The sequence below is a fragment of the Eutrigla gurnardus genome (genome assembly GCF_963514095.1).
Source record: "Eutrigla gurnardus genome assembly, chromosome: 5".
Taxonomy (NCBI): Eukaryota; Metazoa; Chordata; class Actinopteri; order Perciformes; family Triglidae; genus Eutrigla; species Eutrigla gurnardus.
Window position 1 is genome coordinate 16879252 of NC_139919.1, and position 23550 is coordinate 16902801.

At 42.9% G+C, this 23550-nt stretch overlaps 1 protein-coding gene across 5 annotated transcripts in view; it reads left to right on the plus strand.

Moving 5' to 3' along the window:
• Window positions 1-21715, plus strand: part of enox2 (ecto-NOX disulfide-thiol exchanger 2) — a 149404-nt gene extending 127689 nt beyond the window's left edge. For all 5 annotated transcript variants that reach the window (XM_084010101.1, XM_084010103.1, XM_084010102.1 and 2 more), the window contains 8 exons: window positions 2405-2511; window positions 7243-7357; window positions 9689-9876; window positions 11434-11574; window positions 15165-15221; window positions 16004-16109; window positions 18131-18216; window positions 20933-21715. In XM_084010101.1, the coding sequence (XP_083866227.1) occupies window positions 2405-2511; window positions 7243-7357; window positions 9689-9876; window positions 11434-11574; window positions 15165-15221; window positions 16004-16109; window positions 18131-18216; window positions 20933-21064 (932 nt within the window). In that variant the 3' untranslated portion in view covers window positions 21065-21715. The remainder of the gene's footprint in view (window positions 1-2404; window positions 2512-7242; window positions 7358-9688; window positions 9877-11433; window positions 11575-15164; window positions 15222-16003; window positions 16110-18130; window positions 18217-20932) is intronic.
• The last annotated feature ends 1835 nt before the right edge of the window (window positions 21716-23550 follow it).

Below are 23550 nucleotides of genomic sequence, written 5' to 3' on the forward strand. Positions count from 1 at the left end.
TTGCTTAAAAGGTAAGTTTTGTTTCTTTCCTAACGGTGCTGTTTTGTCACTCTGAACTCTGCATTCAGTGTCCTGCTTGTTTCTTTCAAGATACGAGTGTCTGAAATCTGTGGCTGCACTGATATGTTATTCATGTTGCCTTCCCATGGAAGTAGCCCAACACGTTCCTCGCTTGAATACAGTAGAGGCCAGTCAATACTTGTTTATCTGATTTCAGTTGAAGTTCAAAGGCAAAGCATACTGCTCCCGCCCACGTTTGACAGCTTTGGCTTTAGCGGCTGCTAATTGACACCACCGCCTGTGGCATTTCACTAAGGTGTACCCCACCACATGCATGTTAAGTAGAAGGTAAACATGATTCAACAGAAAGTCAACCAAATTTTCATTTTGTTTGTAATTCATCAGATAAATAATACATGTAGAAGACAGAGGAGGTGTGTGTTTGTATCAACTACACAGAGAGTGGTTGTCCATGTATTAGCCGCCATCCATCATTTCAGTCCATACAAATACTTAATTCATGACCTCAGCTTCCTCCATTTTAAAGATGTCACAGAGGCCGGCCTCCTGAGAAGGTTTTCACAAGATTCACTTAGGAACAACCCTCTGTCTATACGAGAGAGATTCAGCCTGTCTACTCTATTAGTTGAGATCTATATAGGTCTTATCTCTGATGGAGATTATCGCCTTTGCAGGTCAGTTCACCCAAGTCACAAAAACATATCATCGTTTAATCCCTGCGGTGTCTATCCATGCAGGTAGTTTTCGTTTTACGTGCCCCAGTTTTGAGATATTGGTTTCTCCATCATCTGCTGCTGCACAAACACAATGGAGCGGTGCGGGGGTATTTCGTTTGTGGTTCTCAAAGCATTGGAAAAAAAACTACACGTGACTCCAAAGGGTCTTGCCTTTCAAGAAGCTATGTCCCTTTTCTTCTGAAAGATAATCCTTAGACCTCGCTGTTAAGAGTTTCTATTGGAAGGACTTTGTTGTATATAAGCTCACAGGCCTTGGAAGTCTGTCTGTACCCTTTCCTCTCTTCTCTGCCTTCATCGATCCGCTCCATCAAATTACAGAGTACGTGGAAGATGCTATTGATCCCTGTACTGTTCTCTCTCTCACCACTCTGCAAACACGCACACACATGCACACTTAGCTGGTTGTCATATTGACACCCCCACCCCTCCAACCCTGTGTATATTAGGACCTCTGGGATACACGGACTGCCCATACACCCCTCCATTACCACTCACATGACTGCAGATAGCTGAAAGGGGAATAACTATATCAATATGCCGCAGCAAAGATCAAATCTCACAGAGACCATTCAGACCCAGAGCAGCTGTCATCGTATGCATCACATGTAGGAACAGTGGAAACCTCCCGAGTCCTAATAAGAATCTGCACTTTTACTGTTACTGCTGTACTGATGGTTTAACAAGCAAGGCTTGAAGCTTGGTTCCTTTAAAAAATAAGAAACAAAGAGAGAGATATCTGCATAGGCAGAGATCCTCAGTCATCCAGGCCATGGTCGGTCCATCGTAGGACCTGCATCCAAGAGGCATCTTCAGCCTTTTGGATGCAGATCCAGTTGCCACCTTGAAGATTAACAAAGTGTCCTTGAGCAATTTTCCTCACAGCCCTCTGCGTGTGGAAGCTGTGGAGCTACTGAGTGATCAAGGCACACTTGAAGTAGGCTATATTTGGCATCTGCCGGTTGCTTAGCAAAATATCCCTTGTTTAATACATTTTAAACGGGACTCTACTGCATTAAGCACAGCAGGTCTTTGTCAACATGCTGGCATTAAGCAACTATAAGGTTTGTCACGTTCACTCTCTTAGATTAGCCTGTTAGCAATCACTTATATTCACTACACAACGTGCAGCTGAGGCTGATGGGAATGTCTTTGGTTTTGCAGAGATTTGGTCATACAGCAAATGAAATGGTGTTTCTCAAGGAAAAGTCAGGTTCATCGATGTTATTTCTGCTCATCCTGAATGGGAAGTGAACATCTGTACTAGATCAGAAAGGAATCCATCCCATAGTAAACAATACATTTTACTATACACCACAATTGTTACCTTTGTGATGGCACTCAAGCAGAAAGTCAGAGTAGAGTTATTCCACTGGCTAATAAATATGAAGTAAGTATTAGTAGAGTGACATTGTTCAATGACTTTATTCTATATGAAGGATCATATCATATATAATTAAAATGTTTGGAAATATGTATGGTTTATTTCAGTTTACTTTTGGGACCACTCATCCACACACACACACTCGCACACAGTTCTTTACATCCCTAGTTGACTCCACTTTCTCACTCCTCCCCACCTGCCCTCTGTCTTTCTTTCTCTCTCTGTCTCTGGATGGTTTCTGCTCCTTCCCTGCATCCTGCCACAGTTGAGCAGATTGTGTCTGTATTCCAAGCTGCTTCCAAACAAAAGGCATGGGACCATTTCTCCAAAGCTCAGCGCAAGAACCTGGACATGTGGCGCAAACAAGCAGAGGTTAGTACATTTTGATTCCACTCGGTTGTTCATCTGATTCATGGAAAAATTAGACTCCCATTTTGTTCAACGGCTGTCTCCCCCTCTTTTTTTTTACTCATTATAAAGTTATTTATTTTTAATTGACAGTTAGATGCCTACATAATTATACTCAAATGCTGACTAGAGGAGGAAAAATGTGAATCAAATCAAGAGCAAAGAGCAGACTCCTTGTTACAGTAAGTACTTTGAATGCAGCCAGGATACTGAGCAGGTACCTGCCCACCTGCCAGTGTAAGATACAGACACACCCGTTCCAAGTGTGTGACCACCCCCCACCCTGTGAATTGGACACAGGCTGCTGGGTGAGTTTCCCATCTCTAAGGTTGTCCGGGATAAAGGTAAATCTGTACAAACCTTCAACCCTTGCAACAACAAATTTAAGAATATTTGAGGGCTAATTAAAGAGGGACATATTGAGTCATAAAACACATTAATTTTGTCATTAGATTTGATGATAAACACACTTATATATCCGTTTTTGTCATTTACTATCTGCTCAGCATTTTCTTTTCTCTCTGCCAAATGGAGCAGTAATTAGCATGATGGGAGTTTGTATGCAATGGAGGGTCAGGAGTGTGGTGCTGTCCTGGGTCTAATGGACAATATAAGATCATATCTGATTGGTAAGTTTCTTTGAACCTCGGTATCAAAACAACAGATTTGAGGTGAAGCAGAAGCAGCAATCACCTTTTGCAAAAACTTCTCTTTTAAAGGTAGGTGTTGCAAAGCAAAATTGTTGTTCTAATGTTCCGATTTGCTGCAGAATCCTAATGATGTGATGTCGGTAAAGACAACTTTTGTATCGCTGTGCCTTCTCTCACTCAGACCTAAAGGGTCTCTCAGCGATCTACTCCCTATACCCAGTAGCAGGAAGTATTCAAATCTATTATGTGGATACTTGTATGTTTTCATCAGGCCTCCAGGGACCCGTCATTAATTCTTCTTCCTTCCCTTATAGAGTTTCTGTATACACCCTGCATAAACCAGGGAGTACTGCATGAACATAGATGCAAATGAAAGCGGCCTGTATGAGTGGACACTCGGCAGCAGAGTCCTCCATTTAGGAACAAAGTGTCATGAGATGCTTTAAATGGCATCCCGGTTCAAACGTGAATTGAAGCTTTTCTCTTCCAGCTACTTTACACTTAATTATAGCTGCAATTGTCATTCAGAGTGACACCACGTACACTGTGTCTTATATGTGTTTGTCTCTCAGAGTGAGAAACAAACAGACAGCTCAAGTAATTTTGGCCCAAAGCTCTTGGTTTAGAATTGCCCCGAATGCAGTCTATGTGTCTCTGCAGCTGTCTGTGTTTGAACACAGTGAGGAAAAGGCCCAGAATCAGACCGCTGAATGGTTTTTGTGTGGTGAAGTTAAAACTTCCTAAAACCAATTCAAATGTAGATGAATCTACTAAAGTATTTTATATGAAAGGAGCAACAATAGTTTCATCACAGCAGCTTTCAGCTCATTGTTTCGGTTTACGGCCTACAAGTTCTGGTTCCCTCAGCCTTTCTTGTATTGTTTGCAGTAGCAGCAGGCAGCTGAATGCCATATGCTGGGTACCAAGCGTCAGGCAGACAGATGACGGTAGCGACTAGCAAACCTTCATCTGTCTGCATTAGTGGAACATCTTCCCCCAGAAGTCAAACGGAAATAAAGCTATAAGAGGCTGAACATGAGACCTACATTCATGAGGTGGCCAGAGACACGACTCCAAAGTCAATCCATCTGCTGCATGTGTAAATAAGTTATCGGTAGGTATTGATGTGTTCCTGTTGATTTTATGACCACAGGCTTAAAAGTTGTTTCCAACAGAAGCAGAAGAAGATGAGCATCCTGCCCATTTCTGGCAACTTGATCCAATGTTCACGCACCTTTTCGGTTTGCTTTGGTTACCGCCGACGACTGAACAAAACCATTTGATTTTTCCTTTGCTTGCTAGGTGCTTGTTTGCTTCATCTCTCTTTCATTTATCGCCGGGCCAGTAGGCTACACCCAGGTTGAGTGAGATGAAAAGCAGCTGCCTTTTGGCTTTATGAGAGCTGTGAGACCCGACCATTCATTCTGTAAGAAGGTTGGAGGACCACAATAATGGGCTGAAAGGGTTGAAGAGTTTCTAAGGGCTGCCGAGGCGGATGCTTATTCTCAGCAACCGTCAACAAAGCCGCTGATACTTTGAAATGACCCACGCTGATTTGATTGAAAATCAGAAATGTGGATTAATGCAGGTTTATTTTCCACGTTGATCAAACAGGCGACTGCCTTAGAGGCTGCAGTGTGTCAGACTGGCAGCCTCTGGCCAGAGTAAAGAGCATAGGTAAGTAAGTGCAGTTGCTCGGCGGTAGTTTATCATCAAATAGACAGCCAGTTTCACTCTCAATCATATTGTATATTCAGTGTGATTCTCTGGTCTGAGGGTGAAATATGGAGGGATGAGCTCCCAGGCAGAATCACACAACAGCTGCCTGCCTCCATCAGTGATTTTATGTTGTGTGTGTGTGTGTTCCTTGCACACCAGATGGTTGTGTCTGTAGAGTACCTGTTTGACCTCTGCCATGGACTCAGGCTGATAATGTCAACTGACAGATCGTTGTAAGTTAATTTAATATTGGGCAGCTTCTTGGTTTTTCAGCCTGTTGATGGGAGTTTTTTTTGATTGCATATGCAAAATACTGAACGATTGTACAGGTATCGGTTATCTTTGTTTGTAAAATGAATCCTGCGGCGTAGTAGACTTTATGGAGCCCGTTAGTTTACTGAAGGTGAGTGAAATTATATTTTTGATGGAACTTCATTTCATATAATTTGACGTGGTAGGAGAGGGAAGTTGTCATATCTAAGAAATGTGTAATAATAACAACAATGTTTTCAACCTGAATTGAAATATGCAGGGAATTAAAATATCTAGGACATGTCTTCTCAGATGATCTCATGGATGACAGTGACATTCGTCGTCAATGGTGTAAAATATATGCACAGGCCAACGTGATGTTGAGGAAATTTTCCATGTGTTCCACAGATGTTAAGTGTGCTTTGTTTAGGGCTTATGTCACGCCGCTGTATACAGCTCATCTCTGGTCCTCTTACAGAGTGAGAACTTTGCAGAGGCTTAGAGTGGCATATAATGATGCCATGAGGTTGTTGCTCTGTGTTCCTAGGTGGCACAGTGCTAGCCAGCTATTTGTGTCCTCTAATGTACCTACATGTCAGGCACTGTTACGAAAGCTAATGTTCAATTTCATGTGTCGATTGGATTTATCAGAAAATAGCATCATTATAGCCTTAACCAACCCTATGATGGGCTATCGGTTCACATCCAGGCTTCGAAAGCATTGGCATGATAGCTTGCACCTATTTTAGTACAGTATTTTTGAGTATGTATTTTAATGTGTCATATGTGTGTGTGTGTATGTTGGATGTGAGTGGACCATCTGAGTCCATAATAAAGATTTATTAACCTAATTACTTAGTTATTAACCTAGTGTGCTCCCCTTGTTACAGTAGGTGACATGTGTTGTATATATTCAACAGTAAAGTCCTTATTCAGTGTCTTTTTCAGGCCAGGCCACAGCTCAGTATTATTGCTTATCTAAATGGTGTATTGATGGTTTCCTGAAGAGATGTCCTTCTAGATGATAAGTTGATGCTTAAAGTACAGCATGAGGTCATAAATACTTGAAGATTTGATCGAGCAGTGAATTGTTGTTGAAGTATTGTTCCTGGTCTAGTTGTGTTTGCAGACATTTTTCTGTGACCTTCAAGCCTCTGAATGGAAAAAAGGCATCAGTCCTCATAATAGCATATTTATCTGTGCTCTCCAGTCTCCTGTATCATTATCATTACACCTCTTTGTTTTCATGGAGACGTGGTGTACTACTGTTCCTTAAAACAGCTATGATATTTTAAAATCCATGCAAGCCACGATTCGCATCGACCATATGTTGATGTTTTGCTTCAAGCTTGGACGGTCTACAGTTGGTAAAGGGTTTTATTTGTTTAGCTTTTCTTCTGAGGCAAACCTCAAGGGTTTGGCCTCATTTACAGCCAATTCAGTGGTTTGAGCCTAATCTTTAGCCCATTTTGAAACCTGCTTCTGGTTACTGGTCTCCAGATGGAAGTAATCATTAATGATTCTGCCTGTAAGTGTGAAATGAAATTGATAAATATGGTATTTTATGCTAATTTCTATATGTGGGTGTAAGAAAACAGTACACGTAATAAGCAGAACAAAAATATGGATACATGTCATGCTTTGTCGTCTTAAATCAGTGTCTTTTGACGTGATAGGGACTTTAACATGTTTGACAGGAGCTGTGGCTGTCACACAGTTATCAAGTGTTTTAGCGAAGTCAATGTGAATGTTTCCTTCCAAGTAGCAAGAAAGGCAAAGTACAAAAGTATGGGGTCTCGCTGTATTTATGCTACCATCTGCCCTATTCCCGTGCCAGAGGAGGAATTTAGCCCCAGCTCTGAGACCATCCGTTTCATCTTTATTCATCTACGCTCCTTTGTTCTGCACTGATCCGTTAAAAGTGTTTCTCACAGCTACTGCTCAACACGAACAGTGAAATCAAACAGTGCCTCGCTGATGATACTCCTACTAGCACCTGCTAAAATGTGCATCACCCATGAGTCTTTCGCCGCTCTGACGCAACCCTCCTTTTTCTGGTGTTCGTGTTTTGCAGGAGATAAGGAACATGCACAACGAGCAGCTGATGGGTATCAGGCGGGAGGAGGAGATGGAAATGTCGGATGACGACATGGAGGATTCCCCCGACAGCAAGGACTCCGAGGACTCAGGTATGCATACGGACGTGTGTGTGTTCAAAGTTCAACACTTTCTGGCGACATGCACTGATCGGGATCTTCAGAGGATGAACATGGAGAGCGTTGGATAGCTGTGGGAGACAGCTGTGTTTGACTGAAGTGACAGTTATCATCCCCCGAGCATCTGACAGCCATCTGACAACTCCACATGAATAAAAAGCACATTCAGAGTACATCAAGATGCTTTACTGGGCTGGTGTTGAACATGACTACTAAATGACATCCACCCCAGTCCTCTGTGTGTGTGTGTGTGTGTGTGTGTGTGTGTGTGTGTGTGTGTGTGTGTGTGTGTGTGTGTGTGTGTGTGTGTGTGTGTGTGTGTGTGTGTGTGTGTGTGTGTGTGTGTGTGTGTGTGTGTGTGTGTGTGTGTGTGTGTGTGTGTGCGTGTGTGAGAGAGTGTGTGTGAGACCACTGAAGGGCTACAATCCTCTGGTTCTCCCTCTAAGGAGACTCGTGTGTGTGTGCTGAAGCAACAAAAACTAATGGTGCTCCTAATCCCTACACCACCATTTACAATAACCCATACGTCTAGAGCCGTCGCCAGGGTAACATGCCGTCTCTACCTCGCGCAAGGTTGTCTCTCATCTCTGCTTTGTGCCTCTGTGTGTTGTTGCGCTCCACATAGTCTTTCTTCTTGCCTTTTAATCACGCCGATCTCTGGCATTTTGCTAATATGACAGCTTCTCTCATCAACATGCAAATGTATGTAAATGCGGTCATCGGCTCAGCCCCTTCTTCTCTTTCACAACCTTGCTATTTAACTATCAGTAATTAGCGTCAAAAGAGCTGTCAATTTGCTCGATGCCACAGGATTGGCTGAGGTGACAGGTGTTAATATGTCACTTCTTGCTAATTGTGTAAACAGGCTGACTGTTACACCCCCTTTACTCACTAAGGGGCATGTTTACACATCAACCATGCCTGCTGAAAACACCTGTTATGACTACAGCCTCTTAAAAAGGCAATCGATGTTCTGCTCCTGACTCTCGCGGAATAAGAAGGTAACCGCTTGGGGTGTGTGCCTGACTTTATGCCTGTAGGTGTGTGTGTGTGTGTGTGTGTGTGTGTGTGTGTGTGTGTGTGTACATGCGCACTCATGAATACCAGCAGGTCGATCGCGCCGCCTGTTATGTAACAGAAAGGGAATTGCTCCGATTCTAGCCAAGCGGTTGACATCCCCTCACACCAAGTTGATGAGGATCTCCGATCGATACGCCTCTCACCTCAAACCCTCATTTTGCTGAGAGAAAGCACACACGAACACGGCGTGGACGCGTACACACACTCACCAAGAAAAAGTTCATTAACACTGCCAATGGTCCTCCATGATAGACTGCAGGTAGCACTCATGAACAAAACCGAACCAGACACACACACACACACACACACACACAGGATGGGGCTTATCTCCCCAGTCCAGTCAGTGTATTTCACTTTCCCAAAGCGCTTCCCCTCTAGTCCCACAGGAGGAGGCCGAGCTGATAATACTGGACATCTCCAGAGCTGAGCATGTCTCAAATAATAACTACCACTGTCTCCCCTCTTTGCTCGATAGGTCAGGTCAAATGTCCAGGAGAGAGCTATTGGACAAAGCACTCAGGGATTATCACCGCGCTAGGTAGTCTATGTTAATATACTGGAGGTGATTATCGGACACAGAGTGAATATCAAAATAACAATATACAGATAGACGACATGGTACCCTGAGAATTTGTTCTCTTTTCTCTGCCCGCCCTCAACTGATCAATTCTTTCTACAGTACTGGTCCGACAGCGACCACCCTGCATATTTTCATTAGTTTATGTGGGTGTAAAAGGTGAGCTCGTGGTTTCTTCAAAGATGCAAATTATTTTAAGTGTAAGGTCATTTCCAGTGTATCTGTGGTGTGAGGGGTGAAACAATACTAAAACAGTAAATATGTTAAAAAGAAATCATGTTTTTTTATGAAGTCAAAAGTCAGAAAGTAAAGGGCAGAGATGCATTTAGCAGCAGACATAGACTTAGAGGAAAATTGTATTTTTATGTTTCAAGATGCTAGAAGTATAATTAAATAAAAAAATGTAATTACTTTTTCCACTACGCTTGGAATTTTAAAATGCTCACCACCCTGTAATCATATTCAACATTTCTGTGTCCGCTCTCACTCAAACGAGCAACGAGCGATCCAATCACATTGCAGATGTCACCATGTAACTCATACAAGCTTCAGGATTTTGATCAAACGTCACACTGTGGAACTGAGATCCCAACAACTGTTGACAGTGTTATACATTATATACATCAAATGTGTATTTATATCTGTAGGTGTTTCCCAAGCAGAAGCCTTAAAGGAGGAGAACGACTCCCTGCGCTGCCAGCTGGACGCCTACAGGAACGAGGTGGAGCTGCTCAAACAGGAACAAGGCAACAGCCAACCAATCTGCAGCGAGGAGGACAACGCCCGCTCTCAGCAGCTCAGCTTCCTGCAGCAGGCCCTGCAAGGCATGCAGAAGGTATATACACACTTTATTTTAATCAACTGTCCAGTAGTAAGTAGTCTCCTTTCTCCTGTATTTCCTATATTCACTACAGTGTTTACAGTATGTTCATCTTCTTCTGCTTCTGATTGTGAGATTCAGTCTTCCATTTCCAGATGAAATCCATCTCACTAGTATAAAAGGTTTTGGACTGACTTATTGACAAGGTGCTTATCTATTCAGAAGATACAACATATTCTTTATCAGACATTTTCTGGCACTAAACGTCCTTATTTTCACTGTTCCGTGGTGTTTATACCGTCCATAAACATGTATCAATACAGAGACAGGCATTCAATGTCTGATATTGGGAAATATCAGAAAATCTGAACTGTAATACTAGAAAATTTAACCAAATGAAGCAAGATTATGTAAAAATTATAATAAAAACCCAGAAAGGAAGTTACATAATTAAATAAATCACTTTTATCAGATGGTTCAAGAAGCAAATCAAATTTTTTAAAAATGGACATAAAGTTTAGAAACACTGGGTGGTTCGTTGAAGTCATCAGAGGGTAAAATAATGGATATTGGAACATCTACAGTCTTACATGTACTAATACTGTAAAAACGGCATCGTGTGATTTTGGTGCCATTGTTGTCTTATATACTAAATATTTAGGATACCGTGTTTCCGCTTTCAAAAACATGTAATCCCTTAAATTTAACTGTTAAATACTATTTAAAGATTTAACTAATTCTGGCATTTGTCAAGTGTCTGCACTTAGTTTGCTGTCACAAGTAATTATAATAGTTTCATGTTCAGTCCATTAAGGCCTGCTGTTCACTTCAGAGTAATCAACGTGTCTTTATGAGAAGATTAGGTGAGCGGATAAACGGGGGGACATTGAAATTGGATACCTCTCCATGCCAGGGTCCACATGTTGTTTCACGCATACACACAAATTGCAATGAAATATTATCAGCAAACGCCGGCAGCTTGTTCCCATATTTGTGAGTGAAAGTGCACGTGAGACAAAGGCAGTGATGTGTAACTTTGCAGATGAAGACCCCTGGTTGTAAAGACCCCCTGCGTCTCAGCGGCCCTTTTTTTGTTGAAATCAACGCAGCAGGAGGTCAATCTTTCCATCTGTGTTTAGCAGATAACTTGGCTATCAAAGCTTCCTCAAACACCTGCTTCATCCAAAACACGGATAAAAACCCTTAATGTTTTCATGAGGTTTTTCATCTATATGTAATTTGGGAATTTTTTTTGTGTTTAACAAGCAAAGAACTTGGTAATGTATTCCTCCTAGATGCATCGGGACGGAATAGAATAAGACAGAAAATAATACAATTGTCTTCTGTTTAGCACATTTTTTGTGAGGGATATAATTCAGTGTAATAGCTTTTTTGTATTGAGCTGAAGTTCTAATTACCGATGTCAGGATTACATGCTAAATATTAATAAAACAAATGGCTGTATTGTTCCTCTGCTTTCAGAGCTGCTCGAGTAGGTTAGCATCGTCACGGTTAGTTAGTTCACAGTAGCATTAACGGCTCACTGTTTCCTCCCCCCCCTTTTTTTTGCAGCAACTGTTAAAAATGAGGGACGAATTAAAACAGCGTGACGCAGAACTGGAGAAGAGTTTGGAGGACAAGCAGCAGCTGAACAACCAAGTCCAGAACCTGAAGGAAGGACTCCAGAACCTGCAAGACTTGCACGTAATGCAGGTCAGTGTTCAGCTGGGAGTGAAGAGAGGGGAACAACCTGCCATGTTTCATCACTGGTTCTCTTTTTTTATATGGATGTCCATTTCTGGCTTACTCTGCTTGCTTGAAAGTGAACACTGTCTTCCACTTTAGTAAGAAAGAAATGAGTTTGAGATAAAAGATATTGGGAAGATAAATCATAGGACAGAATTTGATAGTTGTAACGTGTAGCATAATTTGAACCAGTTTTAGACTTATTTCAAAGCTCATCAGATATATCCCCAAGTAGCTATTTTGGGGTGCAACGTTATGATATGAACACAGCGGGACAGGACCTACCACAGTGTGACGCTTTCTAACTTCACTCAGTGCTCTGGAGTTCCCGTCTTCCTCCCAGGGAGGTGAATTTATTCTTTCTCAACACGCAGTTTAATCGACTCTTTAATTTCTCATTTCCCTCCAAAAATGTTAATAATGCAGCTTTCAAGTTTTAAGTGACTCGGTGAAATGGTTCCATCGTCCTCAACACAGCAATAAGCATTTGAAGGGTTGTTTGGATCTCGTTAACTTTTCCTCCACAGTTCATGATGTCCTATATAATATAATATATAATGTGTTACTTTCACTCCACTGGAGCTCAGCAAAGAAACGCTGTACGTGAAAACACAAAGAGGGAATTCTGTTTTAAAACAACTGTAACTTTGGATCGATATTCACTTGATTTGTATAACTCGGAGTACTGAAGTTTCATTAGCTTCACATAAACTTTTAATGTATTTTTGTGCAGAACTGGGACTGTGGATTTTGTCAGCCATCACTTCCATTGTTGGCATGTTAGGATGGGATTTTGTAATGACCAGAGGGAATTATTACAGCAGGAAAAACTGGTGTCAATTTACAAATGGGCACGGTCAACATGAATAAGGAGTGACTTGCACCCGTTCATAGGAGGAACATTGTAGCTACAACTCTACACCGAGACTCAGTTCAAACTAATGTGTGTTGCTGCTTCCTGTAACAAAAGCGAAAATATACAAAACATGTCATATTCACACAGTAACAGAAAATAATGAGTATGAATTAGTGTTGCATCATCTTTGTTGTAGAACCCCTTCATTGTTACAGACAAACAAAAATGCATTTTTCTTCAAATGTGTGTGGGCTCCAGAAAATATATATATTTTTAAACTATTGTTATTTTGTGCACTCCTCTGTTCTCCCACATAAATACAACCAGGAGAAATCAATTCATTTCCTAACAAGAAAAACATTGAGCATGGTTGACCGCAATCAACTTTATTTATTATATATTTTAATGTATTATTCATCCGTCTGCGGCTGAGATTTTCTACGTGCTGTCCTACGTGCTACTAAGATATCACATTATCAGTATGCACACAGTAAAAGTGTGATCACCAAGCAGGGAGATATTACCTTGAAGAAGTTTAACCACCGGTGGCGTCTCGGGGCCGTTAAACAAGGCCACATCATCCACTGGAGCCACTCCTGCTCCATTATTCATCCACACCAACATCCCATTTGTTACTTGTCTGAATGGTTTTCTCACACGAGGCATGTTTTGTCCAAACAAAGCCCCTTCGAAAATTGATTAAAGGTGAGCTGTTTCCCTACAAGAATACATTGCTAAATACAGTGCAGCGTGATCTACAATCTTATTAAACAATCTGAACTTCCAAGGGCCATTTTTCTCCTAGACACGTCATGTTTACTAATGTTTCAGGTGTTGTCCCACATTTCTCTGGATTCAAGTGCTAATGTTTGTTGATGTTCCTTCTGGCTCGCTATAATGAGAGGAAGGGCTGTCATGAAGATGAGCCTCGGGTTCAATCGCCTATTAAATTGGTTAATAACGCAAACGAGAGGCTCTCAATCCACTCGGGGAGCTGCGCCGCGCGATTTCAAATATCGTGCTGATGGAGTCATTCACTATATCATTGCTTCCTTCACGTCAGCCGGAGTGACAGGGTTGTCAATAGGGCGTTAATGGCGATCGGTGAATGCTTTCGCCGCTGCTGTGAGCGCGGGGAACTCTGCTAATTAAATTCCTGCATGTGGCCAAACGTGAATCACAAGCGGCAGTCTCATTAAAAAGGAGAAAGAGAAATCGATGTTTGGGTGGTGGGTTTCTCTCAAGATTAGCGGCCGTTGTGGGGTTATCGTTCACGTTGACGAGATCTATTCATGCCATCAGTTATCCTTCACTGGTCCAGTCACAGTTCCTGCTGTCACAACACGTTGCTGGGTCGACACCAGTGCAGGTCGTCGAGACCATTAACCCGATTACATTATGATCAAACCAAATCCTCGTATCATTTTCTCCCCCTATGTTTATTTCAGTGCTGCCACTCATGAATGTATTGATTTTGTTGGGGTGTTGAAAAGATAGAATAGAAATATCCTGATATATATATATATAAAAATGCTACTCAACAGCGTCTTTTCATTAGACCCCTTCCTGCCCCGTAAATGTCCACGTCCTTCAAACTTCACACCCCAAGTTTTTTTTATTTATTTATTTATTTTATCCAGGCTCACTGTCAATGTTTGAGTCTTGAGCTCAAAGTTGTTCTGTCAAGACTTTTGAAAGCTGCCTTCAGAGCCACAGAGGACAGACTACAGCTGCTACAAGCTGAGTGCTCCGACAAGTGAACCCACATTCCTGTGGAGTCTAGAAAATGTCATAAAATACTGAAAAATGCTCAACATAGTCTCCCAGAGCCCACGGTGTCATCTTCAAATTGCTTGTTTTGTCCCAAACCCAAAGCTACTCAATGTATAATGTTGTTAAAACCCGACAAATGCAGCAAATACGCATGTATAAGAACCTGGGACCAAAAACTCTTTCTCTTAAACGGTGACTTGGTGTCATGAATACACAATCCAATGATTCCAAACCAGAGGTAGGTTTACAGTCAACGGGGGATGTGAAAAGATTGTGGATTAGCTGCGCTGATTTGAATAAATCAAATTCATGATTTTGTGATATATTGTCACAATAACTAGCTAACCTTCCAGCTTCCGTAGACCAACTACACATGGACATTGTACCTTTGAAGCGACTCCGTTTTAACACCTAAATACCTGGTGTTGCAAATGAAATGATAGAAAGTGAGTATAGAAACAAGTGATGTTTCATAAATGGGTAAATCCAGCGTCTGTCCCTCTTGCTAGCGGAACAAAGAACATACATAGAACAAAGAGACATCCTGTCCATTGAAGTGGTACAGTGAAGTGGCACTCAAGCCCACTGTATACTTTAGGGCTATAGGCGTACTTTGAAAAAGGTTGAGAAGCACTAGTTTAATTGAACATGCCGCAATTATCTCGGCATCCCAGGAAATCAGAGACTCACAAAGCCTTTCATTATTACAGATGTAATATCTGACTGTTCAAATTAAGCCAATTTTGACGAAAAAGGAAGTTAATTGTATCCATATGGAGTTGAGTGTCTCTGCGTTCCTTGCTTGTTAGAAATCAGTGCATTTCAGAATGAGAATAAATAAAAACAATGCCCCCCCGCCCGTCTGTCTGCATTAACACTAACCTCGTTCTCCTGTGGCTTTTCCTCATATGTTTCTAATGTGTTGCAGCTGGAGACGTCGAAGCAAGATGACAGAGGCAGCGAGGAGAGCGCTAATCAAACCAGCGTAAGTGGAAAAGGGTCGATGCCCCCCCCATACACACACACACACACACATTGTTATGTGTCCTCATTCTCCCTTCCTCTCCCTCCCCTGACTTTCCTCTCCAAACCCCGTCTAGTGACATGACAGGTCATTACAGGCCAATCCAGTTCGCCGCGACTGCGTTTGTCATTGAATAAATCACGCAGACACAACTGGGCTGGGAAATAAAGAAGTCAAAATGGCTCGCACGTGTGAATGTGTCTACGCACCCACACACAGCGTTATGGATCGATTAGCACCAGAAAAATCCGCATCCCACACAACCAGTGGAAATAGTACACACAGTGCTATGTAGGACAACAAACAGACAAAAACTCTTCTGTTGTTCCTCTGCCATTTTTTTTTCCTGCCACCTGTCAGACAGCTGAATCAAACAGCTTGATCATTTCCCTTCCAAGTCTCTCTCTCTCTCTCTCTTTCTCTGTATTTGTTCTCCTTATATCTCTCTCTCGTTTGTGTCTGTGTATGTGACATGCATTTCATCCCTCTATCAGAAATATAGCTGTGGGCAACAACAACAAAAAAAAGTCTCCCTCGCCTCATTATCCTCATCCTCATTGTCTCTTCGTATTAATGTGTTGGTGGGGAAACTTTCTGATGTGTGCATTCGTATTCCTGTTTGTTTTTTCACTGTGCTGCCGTGCATCGGCTCAGTTTTAAGCTTGTTTACTTGACAGTCAAACAGGCTGGGAGCAGATTATTTGAAGGTGTGTGTGTGTCTGTGTGTGTGTGTTTTCATGCAGGAAGCCACACTATCAACAGTGGTGTCCTGCAGTCAGGAGAAGGAAGGTCCTACGGAGAAGAACCCACCGAGTCCTGTCCAATCAGAGCGCGAGGCTCTGCTAGTTGGTACGCTTTCACACATCTAACTGTTTTATTGCTAATGTCACTTTAGTTTTGCGTTTTCTGTATTTATTTGCCTCCGAGCCGATGACAGCCGTTGCTGGATACCTCGGAAACGTCTTGAGTTAATTTCCTATAATTGGGAACAAACATCCACCTGGACTGGAGGATGAGCTGCGTAGATTTTGCCCGAGGTCACTGTGACCTCACCTCCGTCCCATTCTTGTGAATATCGCAGATGTCCACTTGGACCCAAGGATGAACTGATTAGAATAAGTTAGCAAGAACTACATCCTCTTGTTATTTATTATCAGGGATACATGTTATATATATATACACCACAAAGGCACAATATGAAACTGGAAATGAAGTTGAACAATTTGAAATGTTGAGCACCTTCAAAGTGTCGGTCTGCTTTCAACAAACCATCCAATCATGCGAGCATGTCTGAAGGCAAGTGTTTATACACTGCTGTTCTAGCTACACTGCACTGCTCCTCCTCATCTCTCTCAGATAATTAAGGAAGGTGCTTTCTGACAGAAGTCTTTTTTTTCCATTTGGAATTGGTGGCAGCAGAGGACAATGTTGGCCAGGCTACTTTTTGATCCTACCGGGTGTGTACATATATCTCCGTATTAGTATCATAGACGTTGCTTATTGTCCCGACTAAATAATCCACTTTGGAAGTGGATTTATTTTGGCGAAGAGGTGTATCATTCATGGGAACTCATGAATCATTTCCCTAGAGTGTGGTTGCTATGGTCACAGAGTCAGCTGCAGCATCGAGTTGAAATGGTCGAATGGCTGCCCTGCTTCTCCCTGACCTTCGGGAGCATCTGTCTCTGCGGCCGCTCCTTGTCTGAACGCCGTCGTCTCCCGGCATTCGTGGCGTTGCTCTTTCAGGCTGAAAGTGACAGAAGTAGTGAAGAGTTCTGCAGGTACAGGCGTCATACTTCATGGGTATTTGAAGGGGCTTAGATAATACAACATTAACATGGTTAGAAGGGCTTACAGCCGAGTTGTTGTGCTATAAGCAATGTCATTGTTGAAAGCAGACACTCTTGTGGTGCCTTCAGATACAGCACAGTCGGAAATACTAATATTAGCTGGTGCAATTTAAGGTGAAATCCTTCATTTGCATGACAATGTAAAGCCTGGGATTCTCATCAGTTTAAGAAAAGGCAATAGTGACAGTTGACAAGTGATGAAATATGGTGTAAAATAAGGGGAACACTTTGAGTTTCCGTCGACTTTTAAAAGTGTTTACGAATCATCTTTTCAAATAGTTATTGATCATTTAATACGAGCTCTAACACTATCTCTATCACACAGCAAACGTCTGCATTCCTAGTTGGAGAACATCTTCATTGGCTCCTTGAAGGCAAATAAACACAGACCGCCAAAACCACTTTTCTACAAATAAATCAACGTGAATTTCTGCTTGCTAGTGTATCTGAATGGACCATTAGACTCCCAGTCAGCCTCTTATTGATAGTCAGTGGAGCAGCTCCAGGCGAGCACATTGTTTGTGTTCACGTTTCGACCGACCTGCAGGTGGCAGAAGTGAAACCTTAAAGTCGACATTTCCTCCTGAAAGTCTGAAGTGATCGCCGTGTTGTTTCTGTAGGGTCGAAGCCACTGGAAAGCTCTGTGACTTTATCGCTGATTGTGAGTTTGTTTCTACTGTACGTCCCCCGACACTCAATCGGTGGCTAGTAGGCAGAGGTGGAGGCTCGTCTCCCTCCTGTGTGTGAGCGCAGAGCAGATGGTCGGTTTGAGCTCGGGGAGAGCGCGGCTCTGATGAGCGACAACAGCATCAAAGCCGTCATTAAACACTCCGTCTAATCTGGAGCCACGATATACAAGAGGCTCTTAACAGTACTGGGACTCTGGGAGAAGCCTCTCGACGCCTGTGTTCCACTCAGTCGGAGGAGAGGAGGAGCACATCCGTCGGTTTGTCAATATTTGACAGGTGACAGAAAGTCTCTGCTTAATGTGTTTGCGTGACTTGTTTGTTCTGCCCTCAGGGATCATTTCGACTTTCCTGCACGTCCACCCGTTTGGAGCCAGCATCGAGTACATCTGTTCCTACCTGCAGCGTTTGGACACCAAGGTAACAGGCGCACATGACTCAAACCTGTGGAGTAGATTAGAGGAGGCCGCCCCTCTGTATCACTCTTGATTAGATCCACCCATACGGACACGGTGTCGGCCCCCCTACAGGGCTGACATATGGGCTTGTCGTGTGCCAGGGTCCTGCTGTGTAGTTAAGATAACCCCCCTTTGCTTTTCCAGCCATTTCCATAGTAACGGTTGCTTTCGGAGGAGATGCCTTAAGTTGAGGCCGAAGCGCTCAAAAGGAATAGTTTGACATTTTGGAAAGTGGTGTTGATATTCTCATCTAATTCCCAGCAAAAATGTTGAAGTATCCCTTTAAACATCACACTATATGCTTGATGTAGATTGTGTACTTTTTTTTCACTCTCTCTCTTTGAGAGTCAGTCACAAAAAAAACCCATAAACAACAGCATCTGAATTAATTTATGTCTTGTTGTAACTAGAATCCAAAATACATCAAAAGCTTTGTTTCAGTGAAGTTAAACTCTCAGTTTCTCTCACTTTTCAATCCGGAAATGTCATCGCTATATGTGTGGCCATATCTGGCTTGTTGTGTGATTTCCCTCGGCGCCGCGACATATTAAACGTAGATCCTTCATTTTGACACTTGAAGCCAAACACCACCCTTAGTTTCCACTCTGTCTGGCGAGCCACAGCTATTTTATCCCCCCATCTTTTTGAGGAGGCCTTTTAGACGTATTATCGCTTTTCACTGCCACTTACACCCGGCTTTTAAAAGGCCAACCTCCAATGTCACCTCCAGACGGTAACACTAAGATTAATAGCCTGACTTTTGCTTCCGAACTGACAAGGACCTTCAGAAAAAATTGGCAGATGCCGTCGCTCCGTTTATACACTCCGAACCTTCGAGTTTTGAGCTTCTTAAACTTGTCGGAAACTTTGTCTCTGCGTCCACAAGGTCGCCCCGAGAAATGACTGTTGGAGTGTCACCGTCGTCCCTCACGCATCACAGGGTTTTTTTTGTCTCGTGTGTTTATTTGTCGTATGTGAGCGCACGCCAACGCTTGTCTGTCTGTGTGCGTACGAGTCTACATCTGTTGTTCTCACATCGACTCTCCGCCACACGCCTCAAGCAGCCCACAGAGTTTTGTCAATAACTCCGACTAGACTCTCCAACAACAATCCTCTCTGCTTATCTACCGGCTCCACACCCGGCTCCATTGTCTGTGATGTCACACCCGTCCTATCTCCATGATGGACCTTAATGCATCCTGACATCAGAACGGGCCTTCAACAGCCTGGTTATCAATGCAAGACGGTGCGGGTCGTCTGCAGCAGCTCCTGCTGTGGATTTTGGGGGCGTCGCCTCACGATTTCAGTTAACTGATGATCCTCGGCCCACCCGAGTAGCGCAAACCAGATTTTGCTTAGTCAGCTGGCGGCTACGCCGTCACACTTGCTGTAAATGTACTTGTACTATGTTTTTCAGATTGCAGTGGAGGTGTGAGTGAGAGCAGAGAGGGGGTGTTGAGTGTAAAAGAAAGTGTGGATGTATGAGCAATCTCCAAAATGACGCCTTGCCGAGGGGTTGTTAAAAACTCCCTTTTTTACATTTTTTCCTAACAACATGCCAGCCTTACTATTTTCTGAAAATAATTTGTTTTTTAAAAATGAATTCATTTTAACGTTAGGAAGCGACATTGGACCATTTTGGAAAAGAGTGCACACTGATTCCACACTTAAAAATGAATATTACCACACATCCTTACTGTCTATATATACATATACATTTATACACCTTTTTGTTGATGAACGAAGCTCTAACTTGGATCAAATGTTGTCTAAAATCAAGTTATTTTGTTGTTTTGAGTCTGCAGACATCAATTTTAAAAAAAATTCCAATGTACTTGATGTTGGCAAACAAAAATCAAAATGTTTGACTTAGCACTTCAAATTGCTTTGAACAGTTTTGAAGTTGGATTGCTTCACAGTTTGATATGAGGCTCCTCACAATCACGGAGGTGTGTTATGAAGCCAGCCAGTAAACAGCATTTGTTTTGATTGCTCACAGTCAAAAGAAATGTGCAGCAGCTAGAGTTTACCATCACACCACTAATGCCGGTGAGGGTTTCCAAAAGTCTGCTTGGATATCACGGTCCATTCTGTCAAAAGCAAGCTTCAAGGATGATTCAAAGTGAATGAAACGTTGAAAGATCTGAGAGGCATTCATACAAAAACAAAAAACTACTCTAGGATAAAATGGCAACTTGTAGATGGATCTAGAACAGAGATCTTCAACAGGGGGTCCGGGAGAGTTACCAAAAATGTAAATATGTCCAAAAATACATCTCAACATGAATAAAACCTTGAAAAAGCAAATATAAATGTGTTTGTTTAATATTATTTTGTGAAATTGTGATTGAAATAAAAAAAATCAGTGAAATTGTAGAAAAGCCAACATAGAATTAAAATATGAATCTGTCAACAATTAGACATTAGCATTGTATACATGCATGATTACAAAGTACTGTTATACATGGCACTATAGGCTGCACTACACACTATTATTGGCTCGGTTTAATAAGCAACATAACTTTATACGATATGTAATAGGGGGTCCCTCCACCGGATCACGATCAACCAAGGGGTCCTTGTCCTGGTAAATGTTGAAGACCTCTGATCTAGAAAGATTTTGTGTGACCATGTGCAGCCTTTTTGCTTTTGGTCACTGGTCTGATGTGTTTCCACAGATTAACACCGGTGAGGTGGAGGCTCTTCTTTCCCGGCTGCCCTGCACCTTCAGACAGGAGCTGACCGGCGTCGGGGCCAGTCTGGAGAAACGCTGGAACTTCTGCGGCTTCCAGGGAATCAAGAACACATAGACTCTTCATGGTGGAGCTTCTGGGACACTAAAAGGGGACGGCGGGCGGACGAGACGACGCGGGGGGCGCTGTGGACATGTGAAAGACGCAGGATAAAACCCACGGATATCAAAGACAGTGGACTACACCTGACTGTACAAGGACACAGAAGCCTGAGCAAAGATCTCGGATGAGAAGGGAATGTCACACGAGCAGTTCAGGGACTCTGTAGGTGGCAGAGACGGGGGGGAGAAAACAGCAGCGTTTCCATGGTGACATGAATGTTGGCACCAAACCACGCTGGCAAAACCTTCATGAGCTTGACCTAAAGAGTCTGACAGACAGAACAACAGTTACAGAAGACCAACGATTCCTACAGTCACTGGATTATTATGTAGTTGACGGCCGCATGGACGGAGTATTGTGCTTTGTGAGCCCGCAGACGGCTCCGTACGGTTTCATTGTGAGCAGCCGGGGCTAACCAAGGAGAATTACCAGGGTCTAACTGAACACATGAAACCTCCCTCTCTCTTCTCTTTATGCTGTTCCTGGTTTGTAAAAAAGATCAAAAATGGATATATTTCTTCATTTTCTGTGAAGGCTGTTAACAGTTGCATAGAATCATTTGTTGTACTACACTGTAAATGTTTGGATGATATTTTTGATTATAAAAAGGACATTTGAGTATATAATTGGTTGAGTTCATATTTTTGTTTTTTCCATGTATATCTCCGGCTGGTTGTACAATAAGTGAGTGTGGTTCGAACTCCAAAAGTCTGTCTAAAGGCAAAGCAGCAGCAGCTGCTCTCATGTTAACGATGTTTAACTGGTGAGCCAGTTGTCGTGTGCTGTTCCTCCACAAAATGCCTGTTTGCGTTCTGCTTCTCCTGGATCCATATATTAGGAGGTTATACAACACGCTTCAGAGGGAGTTTTCTTCTCCAACTCCACCAGACAGAGAGCTCTTACCGCCAGGACTGGAGGTTGGTCTCGAAGCCATGTCAAGCATCCTTCATGCGCCTCCACTGGAGTGCTCCTCCCTCGCCGCTCCGAGAAACAACGGTTGATTACCACACGCGGTTTGCTCTCGTCGGCCTCCTCCGTCTCCTACAGGCATTTGCATTTGAGAAATTAGCGTTTGCACTCTTGACGGCGTACGACTCCTTGTGTCTGAATTAATAATAGCTGTGGGGGGGGGGATGTTCTGCCTACAAGCTCCTACAAGGCTTTTCCTTCCATATGCATGTATCCATTATTAACAGCATTGGTTTGAAGGGGAAGAGGGTTTCATGGGTGAAAAGTAAACCTTCTTTCATGGAAGTAGAGATGTTTGCACGTTAAATACTGTATGGAACCTCCAACCCACTTTGTGTGAAGCACTAATGTCAAGCATCATCAGGGACGAGAGTCAGCGCTCGTGCCGGGATGCCGTGCATTACTTCTGCTCTATGGTGTCATAGTGCAGGAGCGAAGATCAGGACCATCTCTCTTATTGATGATGATGATGATGATAGATCAGCAACTGCAAATCCATACTTTTCAGCTTCTGCCTGCTTGATGGTGAGCTTGGGTGAGGGAGGCTGCCTCTGGTGAGTTGTGCATCACTACACTTTCTCTTCCACGCTGTGAGACTTGATCTCGGCAGAACATCCCTGATGACTAACTCGAGCACACCTCACAACAGCCTCCCCTCTCTCTCTCTCTCACTCCCTCTCTCTCTCTCATTAGGTTTCTCTCTTGCTCTCCCCGACATAAACAAAACCCTAATATGGTGCATTCTTTTCTTTCAGAAGCTGCTCTCTGCCTCGCGTTTCCTCCCAGCTGAGTTGCCATTCCTACGCACTGATTGACTGCAGGCGCTCGCCATTTATCTCCTTTACAGCCGTGTGTGTGTGTGTGCAGTGTGTGTCAGTGTGTGTGTGTCCCTGTGTGTGTGTGTGCACGCACAAACATGCTTGTGTTTGTGCATCAGGTTCTCGGGCATCACGCAAGGAGGTAAACACAGACTAATTAAATCCAGCAGTGTTGTCTTTTCATCGCCGCGACACTGAGGGAGCCTCCTCATTAATTCAATTCAAGGTGTATACAAGTGAAAACTATCCGGGGGTGTGGTTTTACCTCACCAGCACAGACGCCGCCGCAGGACGCCTCCCACATGGTGGATGGGAAGATGTCCTCTGGTGTTGCTAAGCTTTAGCAAATAGTGAGCTTGGAGTTTTTAATTTTCCGGGTGTTTGTGTTGTATCTTGGGGAAGGGTTTGTGAGTCCATGTTTAAGATAGGTGTAATTGGATGCGAGGAGATAACCAGGTTCTTTTGGGTGATATCATGATGCTCGAGATACTCTTAATTACCTTTTCCTCTCGTGTTGCTTCCTGAAGGCATCCTCATCTACTTAATTATGATTATGGCCTCCCTTGAGCGAGCAGGTGAGAGGATGCTGGCTTCTACATGCAGCACATGTGGTACATAATAAGATTTTTAGAAAACATCACAGCACAGAGTGGA